Source organism: Ambystoma mexicanum, chromosome 8 (genome assembly GCF_040938575.1).
Source record: "Ambystoma mexicanum isolate Mex_15411 chromosome 8, UKY_AmexF1_1, whole genome shotgun sequence".
Classification (NCBI taxonomy): domain Eukaryota; kingdom Metazoa; phylum Chordata; class Amphibia; order Caudata; family Ambystomatidae; genus Ambystoma; species Ambystoma mexicanum.
In genome coordinates, this window is record NC_090929.1 from 1,704,217,981 (window position 1) to 1,704,234,001 (window position 16,021).

The 16,021-nt window shown below is 52.4% G+C and overlaps 1 protein-coding gene across 1 annotated transcript in view; it reads right to left on the bottom strand.

Annotated features, from left to right (window-relative positions):
- The window catches only part of LOC138473474 (dentin sialophosphoprotein-like), a 107,532-nt gene that overhangs the window by 21,907 nt on the left and 69,604 nt on the right, over window positions 1-16,021 (bottom strand). Inside the window, exons 5-6 of the mRNA XM_069612119.1 lie at window positions 8,126-8,410; window positions 6,698-7,339 (exon numbers count right to left, since the gene is read on the bottom strand). Of these exons, the coding sequence (XP_069468220.1) occupies window positions 6,698-7,339; window positions 8,126-8,410 (927 nt within the window). The remainder of the gene's footprint in view (window positions 1-6,697; window positions 7,340-8,125; window positions 8,411-16,021) is intronic.

Genomic DNA, 16,021 nt, shown 5'->3' on the forward strand with positions numbered 1-16,021 from the left:
AGGGTTGCGTGCACTGCTGCTGCCGTCTATGCTATTCTTGTTCTGCATATGAGGGGTGCGTGCACTGCTGCTGCCGTACATGCTATTCTTGTTCTGTATATGAGGGGTGGGTGCACTGCTGCTGCCGTCAATGCTATTCTTGTTCTGCGTATGAGGGGTGTGTGCACTGCTGCTGCCATCAATGCTATTCTTGTTCTGCGTATGAGGGTTGCGTGCACTGCTGCTGCCGTCAATGCTATTCATGTTCTGCATATGAGGGGTGCGTGCACTGCTGCTGCCGTCCATGCCATTCTTGTTCTGTATATGAGCGGTGCATGCACTGCTGCTGCCGTCCATGCTATTCTTGTTCTGCGTATGAGGGGTATGTGCACTGCTGCTGCCGTCCATGCTGTTCTTGTTCTGCGTTTGAGGGGTTTGTGCACTGCTGCTGCCGTCAATGCTATTCTTGTTCTGCATTTGAGGGGTGCGTGCACTGCTGCTACCGTCCATGCTATTCTTGTTCTGCATATGAGCGGTGCATGCACTGCTGCTGCCGTCCATGCTATTCTTGTTCTGCGTATGAGGGGTGCGTGCATTGCTGCTGCCGTCCATGCTGTTCTTGTTCTGCGTTTGAGGGGTGTGTGCACTGCGGCTGTCGTCCATGCTGTACTTGTTCTGTGTATGAGGGATGCGTGCACTGCTGCTGCCGTCCATGCTATTCTTGTTCTGTATATGAGCGGTGCATGCACTGCTGCTGCCGTCCATGCTATTCTTGTTCTGCGTATGAGGGGTATGTGCACTGCTGCTGCCGTCCATGCTGTTCTTGTTCTGCGTTTGAGGGGTTTGTGCACTGCTGCTGCCGTCAATGCTATTCTTGTTCTGCATTTGAGGGGTGTGTGCACTGCGGCTGTCGCCCATGCTTTTCTTGTTCTGCGTATGACGGTTGCATGCACTGCTGCTGCCGTCCATGCTATTCTTGTTCTGCGTATGAGGGTTGCGTGCACTGCTGCTGCCGTCCATGCTATTCTTGTTCTGCGTATGAGGGTTGCGTGCACTGCTGCTGCCGTCAATGCTATTCTTGTTCTGCATATGAGTGGTGCGTGCACTGCTGCTGCCATCCATGCTATTCTTGTTCTGGGTATGAGGGTTGTGTGCACTGCTGCTGCCGTCCATGCTATTCTTGTTCTGCGTATGAGGGTTGCGTGCACTGCTGCTGCCGTCCATGCTATTCTTGTTCTGCGTATGAGGGTTGCGTGCACTGCTGCTACGATCAATGCTATTCTTGTTCTGCGTATGAGGGTTGCGTGCACTGCTGCTGCTGTCAATGCTATTCTTGTTCTGCATATGAGGGTTGCGTGCACTGCTGCTGCCGTCAATGCTATTCTTGTTCTGCGTATGAAGGGTGCGTGCACTGCTGCTGCCGTCAATGCTATTCTTGTTCTGCATATGAGTGGTGCGTGCACTGCTGCTGCCATCCATGCTATTCTTGTTCTGTGTATGAGGGCTGCGTGCACTGCTGCTGCCGTCAATGCTATTCTTGTTCTGCGTATGAAGGGTGTGTGCACTGCTGCTGCCGTCAATGCTATTCTTGTTCTGCATATGAGTGGTGCGTGCACTGCTGCTGCCATCCATGCTATTCTTGTTCTGTGTATGAGGGCTGCGTGCACTGCTGCTGCCGTCAATGCTATTCTTGTTCTGCGTATGAAGGGTGCGTGCACTGCTGCTGCCGTCAATGCTATTCTTGTTCTGCATATGAGTGGTGCGTGCACTGCTGCTGCCGTCAATGCTGTTCTTGTTCTGCTTATGAGGGGTGCATGCACTGCTGCTGCCGTCAATGCTATTCTTGTTCTGCATATGAGGGGTGCGTACACTGCTGCTGCCGTCAATGCTATTCTTGTTCTGCATATTAGGGTTGCGTGCACTGCTGCTGTCGTCCATGCTATTCTTGTTCTGCGTATGAGGGGTGCGTGCACTGCTGCTGCCGTACATGCTATTCCTGTTCTGCGTATGAGGGGTGCATGCACTGCTCCTGCCATCCATGCTATTCTTGTTCTGCGTATGAGGGTTGTGTGCACTGCTGCTGCCGTCCATGCTATTCTTGTTCTGCGTATGAGGGTTGCGTGCACTGCTGCTGCCGTCCATGCTATTCTTGTTCTGCGTATGAGGGTTGCGTGCACTGCTGCTACCGTCAATGCTATTCTTGTTCTGTGTATGAGGGCTGCGTGCACTGCTGCTGCCGTCAATGCTATTCTTGTTCTGCGTATGAAGGGTGCGTGCACTGCTGCTGCCGTCAATGCTATTCTTGTTCTGCATATGAGTGGTGCGTGCACTGCTGCTGCCGTCAATGCTGTTCTTGTTCTGCTTATGAGGGGTGCATGCACTGCTGCTGCCGTCAATGCTATTCTTGTTCTGCATATGAGGGGTGCGTACACTGCTGCTGCCGTCAATGCTATTCTTGTTCTGCATATTAGGGTTGCGTGCACTGCTGCTGTCGTCCATGCTATACTTGTTCTGCGTATGAGGGGTGCGTGCACTGCTGCTGCCGTACATGCTATTCCTGTTCTGCGTATGAGGGGTGCATGCACTGCTCCTGCCATCCATGCTATTCTTGTTCTGCGTATGAGGGTTGTGTGCACTGCTGCTGCCGTCCATGCTATTCTTGTTCTGCGTATGAGGGTTGCGTGCACTGCTGCTGCCGTCCATGCTATTCTTGTTCTGCGTATGAGGGTTGCGTGCACTGCTGCTACCGTCAATGCTATTCTTGTTCTGCGTATGAGGGTTGCGTGCACTGCTGCTGCCGTCTATGCTATTCTTGTTCTGCATATGAGGGGTGCGTGCACTGCTGCTGCCGTACATGCTATTCTTGTTCTGTATATGAGGGGTGGGTGCACTGCTGCTGCCGTCAATGCTATTCTTGTTCTGCGTATGAGGGGTGTGTGCACTGCTGCTGCCATCAATGCTATTCTTGTTCTGCGTATGAGGGTTGCGTGCACTGCTGCTGCCGTCAATGCTATTCATGTTCTGCATATGAGGGGTGCGTGCACTGCTGCTGCCGTCCATGCTATTCTTGTTCTGTATATGAGCGGTGCATGCACTGCTGCTGCCGTCCATGCTATTCTTGTTCTGCGTATGAGGGGTATGTGCACTGCTGCTGCCGTCCATGCTGTTCTTGTTCTGCGTTTGAGGGGTTTGTGCACTGCTGCTGCCGTCAATGCTATTCTTGTTCTGCATTTGAGGGGTGCGTGCACTGCTGCTACCGTCCATGCTATTCTTGTTCTGCATATGAGCGGTGCATGCACTGCTGCTGCCGTCCATGCTATTCTTGTTCTGCGTATGAGGGGTGCGTGCATTGCTGCTGCCGTCCATGCTGTACTTGTTCTGTGTATGAGGGATGCGTGCACTGCTGCTGCCGTCCATGCTATTCTTGTTCTGTATATGAGCGGTGCATGCACTGCTGCTGCCGTCCATGCTATTCTTGTTCTGCGTATGAGGGGTATGTGCACTGCTGCTGCCGTCCATGCTGTTCTTGTTCTGCGTTTGAGGGGTTTGTGCACTGCTGCTGCCGTCAATGCTATTCTTGTTCTGTATATGAGCGGTGCATGCACTGCTGCTGCCGTCCATGCTATTCTTGTTCTGCGTATGAGGGGTATGTGCACTGCTGCTGCCGTCCATGCTGTTCTTGTTCTGCGTTTGAGGGGTTTGTGCACTGCTGCTGCCTTCAATGCTATTCTTGTTCTGCATTTGAGGGGTGTGTGCACTGCGGCTGTCGCCCATGCTTTTCTTGTTCTGCGTATGAGGGGTGCGTGCACTGCTGCTGCCTATCATGCTGTTCTTGTTCTGCGTATGAGGGGTGCGTACACTGCTGCTGCCGTCCATGCTGTTCTTGTTCTGCGTTTGAGGGGTGTGTGCACTGCGGCTGTCGCCCATGCTTTTCTTGTTCTGCGTATGAGGGGTGCGTGCACTGCTGCTGCCTATCATGCTGTTCTTGTTCTGTGTATGAGGGATGCGTGCACTGCTGCTGCTGCCAATGCTATTCTTGTTCTGCATATGAGGGGTGCATGCACTGCTGCTGCCGTCAATGCTATTCTTGTTCTGCGTATGAGGGTTGTGTGCACTGCTGCTGCTGCCAATGCTATTCTTGTTCTGCATATGAGGGGTGCATGCACTGCTGCTGCCGTCAATGCTATTCTTGCTCTGTGTATGAGGGGTGAATGCACTGCTGCTGCCGTCAATGCTATTCTTGTTCTGCATATGAGCGGTGCGTGCACTGCTGCTGCCCTCAATGCTATTCTTATTCTGCATATGAGGGGTGCGTGCACTGCTGCTGCCTTCAATGCTATTCCTGTTCTGCGTAATGGGGGTTGTGTGCACTGCTGCTGCCGTCAATGCTATTCTTGTTCTGCGTATGAGGGGTGCGTGCACTGCTGCTGCCGTAAATGCTATTCTTGTTCTGCATATGAGTGTTGTGTGCACTGCTCCTGCCATCCATGCTATTCTTGTTTTGCGTATTATGAGGGGTGCGTGCACTGCTGCTGCCATCAATGCTGTTTTTGTTCTGTGTATTAGGGTTGCGTGCACTGCTGCTGCCGTCAAGGCTGTTCTTGTTCCTCGTATGAGGGGTGTGTGCACTGCTGCTGGCGTCAATGCTGTTCTTTTTCGGCATATGAGGGGTGCGTGCACTGCTGCTGCCGTCAATGCTATTCTTGTTCTGCGTATGAGGGTTGCGTGCACTGCTGCTGCTGTCAATGCTATTCTTGTTCTGCATATGAGGGTTGCGTGCACTGCTGCTGCCGTCAATGCTATTCTTGTTCTGCGTATGAAGGGTGCGTGCACTGCTGCTGCCGTCAATGCTATTCTTGTTCTGCATATGAGTGGTGCGTGCACTGCTGCTGCCATCCATGCTATTCTTGTTCTGTGTATGAGGGCTGCGTACACTGCTGCTGCCGTCAATGCTATTCTTGTTCTGCGTATTAGGGTTGCGTGCACTGCTGCTGTCGTCCATGCTATTCTTGTTATGCGTATGAGGGGTGCGTGCACTGCTGCTGCCGTACATGCTATTCTTGTTCTGCGTATGAGGGTTGCGTGCACTGCTGCTGCCGTCCATGCTATTCTTGTTCTGCGTATGAGGGTTGCGTGCACTGCTGCTACCATCAATGCTATTCTTGTTCTGCGTATGAAGGTTGCATGCACTGCTGCTGCCGTCCATGCTATTCTTGTTCTGCGTATGAGGGTTGCGTGCACTGCTGCTGCTGTCCATGCTATTCTTGTTCTGCGTATGAGGGTTGCGTGCACTGCTGCTGCCGTCAATGCTATTCTTGTTCTGCATATGAGTGGTGCGTGCACTGCTGCTGCCATCCATGCTATTCTTGTTCTGGGTATGAGGGTTGTGTGCACTGCTGCTGCCGTCCATGCTATTCTTGTTCTGCGTATGAGGGTTGCGTGCACTGCTGCTGCCGTCCATGCTATTCTTGTTCTGCGTATGAGGGTTGCGTGCACTGCTGCTACCATCAATGCTATTCTTGTTCTGCGTATGAGGGTTGCGTGCACTGCTGCTGCTGTCAATGCTATTCTTGTTCTGCATATGAGGGTTGCGTGCACTGCTGCTGCCGTCAATGCTATTCTTGTTCTGCGTATGAAGGGTGCGTGCACTGCTGCTGCCGTCAATGCTATTCTTGTTCTGCATATGAGTGGTGCGTGCACTGCTGCTGCCATCCATGCTATTCTTGTTCTGTGTATGAGGGCTGCGTGCACTGCTGCTGCCGTCAATGCTATTCTTGTTCTGCGTATGAAGGGTGCGTGCACTGCTGCTGCCGTCAATGCTATTCTTGTTCTGCATATGAGTGGTGCGTGCACTGCTGCTGCCATCCATGCTATTCTTGTTCTGTGTATGAGGGCTGCGTGCACTGCTGCTGCCGTCAATGCTATTCTTGTTCTGCGTATGAAGGGTGCGTGCACTGCTGCTGCCGTCAATGCTATTCTTGTTCTGCGTATGAGGGGTGTGTGCACTGCTGCTGCCATCAATGCTATTCTTGTTCTGCGTATGAGGGTTGCGTGCACTGCTGCTGCTGTCAATGCTATTCATGTTCTGCATATGAGGGGTGCGTGCACTGCTGCTGCCGTCCATGCTATTCTTGTTCTGTATATGAGCGGTGCATGCACTGCTGCTGCTGTCCATGCTATTCTTGTTCTGCGTATGAGGGGTATGTGCACTGCTGCTGCCGTCCATGCTGTTCTTGTTCTGCGTTTGAGGGGTGTGTGCACTGCTGCTGCCGTCAATGCTATTCTTGTTCTGCATATGAGGGGTGCGTGCACTGCTGCTGCCGTCCATGCTATTCTTGTTCTGCATATGAGCGGTGCATGCACTGCTGCTGCCATCCATGCTATTCTTGTTCTGCGTATGAGGGGTGCGTGCATTGCTGCTGCCGTCCATGCTGTTCTTGTTCTGCGTTTGAGGGGTGTGTGCACTGCGGCTGTCGTCCATGCTTTTCTTGTTCTGCGTATGAGGGGTGCGTGTACTGCTGCTGCCTTTCATGCTGTTCTTGTTCTGCGTATGAGGGGTGCGTACACTGCTGCTGCTGTCCATGCTGTACTTGTTCTGTGTATGAGGGATGCGTGCACTGCTGCTGCCGCCAATGCTATTCTTGTTCTGCATATGAGGGGTGCATGCACTGCTGCTGCCGTCAATGCTATTCTTGTTCTGAGTATGAGGGTTGCGTGCACTGCTGCTGCCGTCAATGCTATTCTTGTTCTGCATATGAGTGGTGCGTGCACTGCTGCTGCCTTCCATGCTATTGTTGTTCTGCGTATGAGTGGTGCGTGCACTGCTGCTGCCGTCCATGCTATTCTTGTTCTGTGTATGAGGGGTGCGTGCACTGCTGCTGCCGTCCATGCTATTCTTGTTCTGCATATTAGGGTTGCGTACACTGTTGCTGCCGTACATGCTGTTCTTGTTCTGCTTATGAGGGTTGCATGCGCTGCTGCTGCCGTCAATGCTGTTCTTGTTCTGCTTATGAGGGGTGCGTACACTGCTGCTGCCGTCAATGCTATTCTTCTTCTGCATATGAGGGGTGCGTACACTGACGCTGCCGTCAATGCTATTCTTGTTCTCCATATTAGGGTTGCATGCACTGCTGCTGTCGTCCATGCTATTCTTGTTCTGCGTATGAAGGGTGCGTGCACTGCTGCTGCCGTACATGCTATTCTTGTTCTGTGTATGAGGGTTGCGTGCACTGCTGCTGCAGTCAATGCTATTCTTCTTCTGCATATGAGGGGTGCGTACACTGACGCTGCCGTCAATGCTATTCTTGTTCTCCATATTAGGGTTGCATGCACTGCTGCTGTCGTCCATGCTATTCTTGTTCTGCGTATGAGGGGTGCGTGCACTGCTGCTGCCGTACATGCTATTCTTGTTCTGTGTATGAGGGGTGCATGCACTGCTGCTGCCATCCATGCTATTCTTGTTCTGCATATGAGGGTTGTGTGCACTGCTGCTGACGTCCATGCTATTCTTGTTCTGAGTATGAGGGTTGTTTGCACTGCTGCTGCCGTCCATGCTATTCTTGTTCTGTGTATGAGGGTTGCCTGCACTGCTGCTACCAACAATGCTATTCTTGTTCTGCGTATGAGGGTTGCGTGCACTGCTGCTGCCGTCTATGCTATTCTTGTTCTGCATATGAGGGGTGCGTGCACTGCTGCTGCCGTACATGCTATTCTTGTTCTGCATATGAGGGGTACGTGCACTGCTGCTGCCGTCAATGCTATTCTTGTTCTGCGTATGAGGGGTGCGTGCTCTGCTGTTGCCATCAATGCTATTCTTGTTCTGCGTATGAGGGTTGCGTGCACTGCTGCGGCCATCAATGCTATTCTTGTTCTGCATATGAGGGGTGCGTGCACTGCTGCTGCCGTCCATGCTATTCTTGTTCTGCATATGAGCGGTGCGTGCACTGCTGCTGCTGTCCATGCTATTCTTGTTCTGCGTATGAGGGGTACGTGCACTGCTGCTGCCGTCTATGGTATTCTTGTTCTGCGTACGAGGGTTGCGTGCACTGCTGCTGCCGTCCATGCTATTCGTGCTCTGCGTATGAGGGGTGCATGCACTGCTGCTGCCGTCAATGCTATTCTTGTTCTGCGTATGAGGGTTGCGTGCACTGCTGCTGCCGTCAATGCTATTCTTGTTCTGCGTATGAGGGGTGCGTGCACTGCTGCTGCTGTCCATGGTGTTCTTGTTCTGCGTTTGAGGGGTGTGTGCACTGCGGCTGTCGTCCATGCTTTTCTTGTTCTGCATATGAGGGTTGCGTACACTGTTGCTGCCATCCATGCTGTTCTTGTTCTGCTTATGAGGGTTGCATGCGCTGCTGCTGCTGTCAATGCTGTGCTTGTTCTGCTTATATGGGGTGCGTGCACTGCTGCTGCCGTCAATGCTATTCTTGTTCTGCATATGAGGGGTGCATACACTGACGCTGCCGTCAATGCTATTCCTATTCTGCATATTAGGGTTGCGTGCACTGCTGCTGTCGTCATTGCTATTCTTGTTCTGCGTTGAGGGGTGCGTGCACTGCTGCTGCCGTACATGCTATTCTTGTTCTGCGTATGAGGGGTGAATGCAATGCTGCTGCCATCCATGCTATTCTTGTTCTGCGTATGAGGGTTGTGTGCACTGCTGCTGACGTCCATGCTATTCTTGTTTTGCGTATGAGGGTTGCGTGCCCTGCTGCTGCCATCCATACTATTCTTGTTCTGCGTATGAGGATTGCGTGCACTGCTGCTACCATCAGTGCTATTCTTGTTCTACATATGAGGGTTGCGTGCACTGCTGCTGCCGTCTATGCTATTCTTGTTCTGCATATGAGGGGTGCGTGCACTGCTGCTGCGTCAATGCTATTCTTGTTCTGAATATGAGGGGTGCGTGCACTGCTGCTGCCATCAATGCTATTCTTGTTCTGCGTATGAGGGTTGCGTGCACTGCTGCGGCCATCAATGCTATTCTTGTTCTGCATATGAGGGGTGCGTGCACTGCTGCTGCCGTCCATGCTATTCTTGTTCTGCATATGAGCGGTGCATGCACTGCTGCTGCCGTCCATGCTATTCTTGTTCTGCGTATGAGGGGTACGTGCACTGCTACTGTGTCCATGCTATTCTTGTTCTGCGTATGAGGGGTGCGTGCACTGCAGCTGTCGTCTATGCTATTCTTGTTCTGCGTATGAGGGGTGTGTGCACTGCTGCTGCCGTCAATGCTATTCTTGTTCTGCGTATGAGGGTTGCGTGCACTGCTGCTGCCGTCCATGCTATTCTTGCTCTGCGTATGAGGGGTACATGCACTGCTGCTGCCGTCAATGCTATTCTTGTTCTGTGTATGAGGGTTGCCTGCACTGCTGCTGCCGTCAATGCTATTCTTGTTCTGCGTATGAGGGGTGCGTGCACTGCTGCTGCCGTCCATGCTGTTCTTGTTCTGCGTTTGAGGGGTGTGTGCACTGCGGCTGTCGCCCATGCTTTTCTTGTTCTGCGTATGAGGGGTGCGTGCCCTGCTGCTGCCTATCATGCTGTTCTTGTTCTGCGTATGAGGGGTGCGTACACTGCTGCTGCCGTCCATGCTGTTCTTGTTCTGCGTTTGAGGGGTGTGTGCACTGCGGCTGTCGCCCATGCTTTTCTTGTTCTGCGTATGAGGGGTGCGTGCACTGCTGCTGCCTATCATCCTGTTCTTGTTCTGTGTATGAGGGATGCGTGCACTGCTGCTGCTGCCAATGCTATTCTTGTTCTGCATATGAGGGGTGCATGCACTGCTGCTGCCGTCAATGCTATTCTTGTTCTGCGTATGAGGGTTGTGTGCACTGCTGCTGCTGCCAATGCTATTCTTGTTCTGCATATGAGGGGTGCATGCACTGCTGCTGCCGTCAATGCTATTCTTGCTCTGTGTATGAGGGGTGAATGCACTGCTGCTGCCGTCAATGCTATTCTTGTTCTGCATATGAGCGGTGCGTGCACTGCTGCTGCCCTCAATGCTATTCTTATTCTGCATATGAGGGGTGCGTGCACTGCTGCTGCCTTCAATGCTATTCCTGTTCTGCGTAATGGGGGTTGTGTGCACTGCTGCTGCCGTCAATGCTATTCTTGTTCTGCGTATGAGGGGTGCGTGCACTGCTGCTGCCGTAAATGCTATTCTTGTTCTGCATATGAGGGTTGTGTGCACTGCTCCTGCCATCCATGCTATTCTTGTTTTGCGTATTATGAGGGGTGCGTGCACTGCTGCTACCATCAATGCTGTTTTTGTTCTGTGTATTAGGGTTGCGTGCACTGCTGCTGCCGTCAAGGCTGTTCTTGTTCCTCGTATGAGGGGTGTGTGCACTGCTGCTGGCGTCAATGCTGTTCTTTTTCTGCATATGAGGGGTGCGTGCACTGCTGCTGCCGTCAATGCTATTCTTGTTCTGCATATGAGGGTTGCGTGCACTGCTGCTGCCGTCAATGCTATTCTTGTTCTGCGTATGAAGGGTGCGTGCACTGCTGCTGCCGTCAATGCTATTCTTGTTCTGCATATGAGTGGTGCGTGCACTGCTGCTGCCATCCATGCTATTCTTGTTCTGTGTATGAGGGCTGCGTGCACTGCTGCTGCCGTCAATGCTATTCTTGTTCTGCGTATGAAGGGTGCGTGCACTGCTGCTGCCGTCAATGCTATTCTTGTTCTGCATATGAGTGGTGCGTGCACTGCTGCTGCCGTCAATGCTGTTCTTGTTCTGCTTATGAGGGGTGCGTGCACTGCTGCTGCCGTCAATGCTATTCTTGTTCTGCATATGAGGGGTGCGTACACTGCTGCTGCCGTCAATGCTATTCTTGTTCTGCGTATTAGGGTTGCGTGCACTGCTGCTGTCGTCCATGCTATTCTTGTTATGCGTATGAGGGGTGCGTGCACTGCTGCTGCCGTACATGCTATTCTTGTTCTGCGTATGAGGGTTGCGTGCACTGCTGCTGCCGTCCATGCTATTCTTGTTCTGCGTATGAGGGTTGCGTGCACTGCTGCTACCATCAATGCTATTCTTGTTCTGCGTATGAGGGTTGCATGCACTGCTGCTGCCGTCCATGCTATTCTTGTTCTGCGTATGAGGGTTGCGTGCACTGCTGCTGCTGTCCATGCTATTCTTGTTCTGCGTATGAGGGTTGCGTGCACTGCTGCTGCCGTCAATGCTATTCTTGTTCTGCATATGAGTGATGCGTGCACTGCTGCTGCCATCCATGCTATTCTTGTTCTGGGTATGAGGGTTGTGTGCACTGCTGCTGCCGTCCATGCTATTCTTGTTCTGCGTATGAGGGTTGCGTGCACTGCCGTCCATGCTATTCTTGTTCTGCGTATGAGTGTTGCGTGCACTGCTGCTACCATCAATGCTATTCTTGTTCTGCGTATGAGGGTTGCGTGCACTGCTGCTGCTGTCAATGCTATTCTTGTTCTGCATATGAGGGTTGCGTGCACTGCTGCTGCCGTCAATGCTATTCTTGTTCTGCGTATGAAGGGTGCGTGCACTGCTGCTGCCGTCAATGCTATTCTTGTTCTGCATATGAGTGGTGCGTGCACTGCTGCTGCCATCCATGCTATTCTTGTTCTGTGTATGAGGGCTGCGTGCACTGCTGCTGCCGTCAATGCTATTCTTGTTCTGCGTATGAAGGGTGCGTGCACTGCTGCTGCCGTCAATGCTATTCTTGTTCTGCATATGAGTGGTGCGTGCACTGCTGCTGCCATCCATGCTATTCTTGTTCTGTGTATGAAGGCTGCGTGCACTGCTGCTGCCGTCAATGCTATTCTTGTTCTGCGTATGAAGGGTGCGTGCACTGCTGCTGCCGTCAAGGCTATTCTTGTTCTGCATATGAGTGGTGCGTGCACTGCTGCTGCCGTCAATGCTGTTCTTGTTCTGCTTATGAGGGGTGCATGCACTGCTGCTGCCGTCAATGCTATTCTTGTTCTGCATATGAGGGGTGCGTACACTGCTGCTGCCGTCAATGCTATTCTTGTTCTGCATATTAGGGTTGCGTGCACTGCTGCTGTCGTCCATGCTATTCTTGTTCTGCGTATGAGGGGTGCGTGCACTGCTGCTGCCGTACATGCTATTCCTGTTCTGCGTATGAGGGGTGCATGCACTGCTCCTGCCATCCATGCTATTCTTGTTCTGCGTATGAGGGTTGTGTGCACTGCTGCTGCCGTCCATGCTATTCTTGTTCTGCGTATGAGGGTTGCGTGCACTGCTGCTGCCGTCCATGCTATTCTTGTTCTGCGTATGAGGGTTGCGTGCACTGCTGCTACCGTCAATGCTATTCTTGTTCTGCGTATGAGGGTTGCGTGCACTGCTGCTGCCGTCTATGCTATTCTTGTTCTGCATATGAGGGGTGCGTGCACTGCTGCTGCCGTACATGCTATTCTTGTTCTGTATATGAGGGGTGGGTGCACTGCTGCTGCCGTCAATGCTATTCTTGTTCTGCGTATGAGGGGTGTGTGCACTGCTGCTGCCATCAATGCTATTCTTGTTCTGCGTATGAGGGTTGCGTGCACTGCTGCTGCCGTCAATGCTATTCATGTTCTGCATATGAGGGGTGCGTGCACTGCTGCTGCCGTCCATGCTATTCTTGTTTTGTATATGAGCGGTGCATGCACTGCTGCTGCCGTCCATGCTATTCTTGTTCTGCGTATGAGGGGTATGTGCACTGCTGCTGCCGTCCATGCTGTTCTTGTTCTGCTTTTGAGGGGTTTGTGCACTGCTGCTGCCGTCAATGCTATTCTTGTTCTGCATTTGAGGGGTGCGTGCACTGCTGCTACCGTCCATGCTATTCTTGTTCTGCATATGAGCGGTGCATGCACTGCTGCTGCCGTCCATGCTATTCTTGTTCTGCGTATGAGGGGTGCGTGCATTGCTGCTGCCGTCCATGCTGTTCTTGTTCTGCGTTTGAGGGGTGTGTGCACTGCGGCTGTCGTCCATGCTGTACTTGTTCTGTGTATGAGGGATGCGTGCACTGCTGCTGCCGTCCATGCTATTCTTGTTCTGTATATGAGCGGTGCATGCACTGCTGCTGCCGTCCATGCTATTCTTGTTCTGCGTATGAGGGGTATGTGCACTGCTGCTGCCGTCCATGCTGTTCTTGTTCTGCGTTTGAGGGGTTTGTGCACTGCTGCTGCCGTCAATGCTATTCTTGTTCTGCATTTGAGGGGTGTGTGCACTGCGGCTGTCGCCCATGCTTTTCTTGTTCTGCGTATGACGGTTGCATGCACTGCTGCTGCCGTCCATGCTATTCTTGTTCTGCGTATGAGGGTTGCGTGCACTGCTGCTGCCGTCCATGCTATTCTTGTTCTGCGTATGAGGGTTGCGTGCACTGCTGCTGCCGTCCATGCTATTCTTGTTCTGCGTATGAGGGTTGCGTGCACTGCTGCTGCCGTCCATGCTATTCTTGTTCTGCGTATGAGGGTTGCGTGCACTGCTGCTACCATCAATGCTATTCTTGTTCTGCGTATGAGGGTTGCGTGCACTGCTGCTGCTGTCAATGCTATTCTTGTTCTGCATATGAGGGTTGCGTGCACTGCTGCTGCCGTCAATGCTATTCTTGTTCTGCGTATGAAGGGTGCGTGCACTGCTGCTGCCGTCAATGCTATTCTTGTTCTGCATATGAGTGGTGCGTGCACTGCTGCTGCCATCCATGCTATTCTTGTTCTGTGTATGAGGGCTGCGTGCACTGCTGCTGCCGTCAATGCTATTCTTGTTCTGCGTATGAAGGGTGCGTGCACTGCTGCTGCCGTCAATGCTATTCTTGTTCTGCATATGAGTGGTGCGTGCACTGCTGCTGCCATCCATGCTATTCTTGTTCTGTGTATGAGGGCTGCGTGCACTGCTGCTGCCGTCAATGCTATTCTTGTTCTGCGTATGAAGGGTGCGTGCACTGCTGCTGCCATCAATGCTATTCTTGTTCTGCATATGAGTGGTGCGTGCACTGCTGCTGCCGTCAATGCTGTTCTTGTTCTGCTTATGAGGGGTGCATGCACTGCTGCTGCTGTCAATGCTATTCTTGTTCTGCATATGAGGGGTGCGTACACTGCTGCTGCCGTCAATGCTATTCTTGTTCTTCATATTAGGGTTGCGTGCACTGCTGCTGTCGTCCATGCTATTCTTGTTCTGCGTATGAGGGGTGCGTGCACTGCTGCTGCCGTACATGCTATTCCTGTTCTGCGTATGAGGGGTGCATGCACTGCTCCTGCCATCCATGCTATTCTTGTTCTGCGTATGAGGGTTGTGTGCACTGCTGCTGCCATCCATGCTATTCTTGTTCTGCGTATGAGGGTTGCGTGCACTGCTGCTGCCGTCCATGCTATTCTTGTTCTGCGTATGAGGGTTGCGTGCACTGCTGCTACCGTCAATGCTATTCTTGTTCTGCGTATGAGGGTTGCGTGCACTGCTGCTGCCGTCTATGCTATTCTTGTTCTGCATATGAGGGGTGCGTGCACTGCTGCTGCCGTACATGCTATTCTTGTTCTGTATATGAGGGGTGGGTGCACTGCTGCTGCCGTCAATGCTATTCTTGTTCTGCGTATGAGGGGTGTGTGCACTGCTGCTGCCATCAATGCTATTCTTGTTCTGCGTATGAGGGTTGCGTGCACTGCTGCTGCCGTCAATGCTATTCATGTTCTGCATATGAGGGGTGCGTGCACTGCTGCTGCCGTCCATGCTATTCTTGTTCTGTATATGAGCGGTGCATGCACTGCTGCTGCCGTCCATGCTATTCTTGTTCTGCGTATGAGGGGTATGTGCACTGCTGCTGCCGTCCATGCTGTTCTTGTTCCGCGTTTGAGGGGTTGTGCACTGCTGCTGCCGTCAATGCTATTCTTGTTCTGCATTTGAGGGGTGCGTGCACTGCTGCTACCGTCCATGCTATTCTTGTTCTGCATATGAGCGGTGCATGCACTGCTGCTGCCGTCCATGCTATTCTTGTTCTGCGTATGAGGGGTGCGTGCATTGCTGCTGCCGTCCATGCTGTTCTTGTTCTGCGTTTGAGGGGTGTGTGCACTGCGGCTGTCGTCCATGCTGTACTTGTTCTGTGTATGAGGGATGCGTGCACTGCTGCTGCCGTCCATGCTATTCTTGTTCTGTATATGAGCGGTGCATGCACTGCTGCTGCCGTCCATGCTATTCTTGTTCTGCGTATGAGGGGTATGTGCACTGCTGCTGCCGTCCATGCTGTTCTTGTTCTGCGTTTGAGGGGTTTGTGCACTGCTGCTGCCGTCAATGCTATTCTTGTTCTGCATATGAGGGGTGCATGCACTGCTGCTGCCGTCAATGCTATTCTTGTTCTGCGTATGAGGGTTGTGTGCACTGCTGCTGCTGCCAATGCTATTCTTGTTCTGCATATGAGGGGTGCATGCACTGCTGCTGCCGTCAATGCTATTCTTGCTCTGTGTATGAGGGGTGAATGCACTGCTGCTGCCGTCAATGCTATTCTTGTTCTGCATATGAGCGGTGCGTGCACTGCTGCTGCCCTCAATGCTATTCTTATTCTGCATATGAGGGGTGCGTGCACTGCTGCTGCCTTCAATGCTATTCCTGTTCTGCGTAATGGGGGTTGTGTGCACTGCTGCTGCCGTCAATGCTATTCTTGTTCTGCGTATGAGGGGTGCGTGCACTGCTGCTGCCGTAAATGCTATTCTTGTTCTGCATATGAGGGTTGTGTGCACTGCTCCTGCCATCCATGCTATTCTTGTTTTGCGTATTATGAGGGGTGCGTGCACTGCTGCTGCCATCAATGCTGTTTTTGTTCTGTGTATTAGGGTTGCGTGCACTGCTGCTGCCGTCAAGGCTGTTCTTGTTCCTCGTATGAGGGGTGTGTGCACTGCTGCTGGCGTCAATGCTGTTCTTTTTCTGCATATGAGGGGTGCGTGCACTGCTGCTGCCGTCAATGCTATTCTTGTTCTGCGTATGAGGGTTGCGTGCACTGCTGCTGCTGTCAATGCTATTCTTGTTCTGCATATGAGGGTTGCGTGCACTGCTGCTGCCGTCAATGCTATTCTTGTTCTGCGTATGAAGGG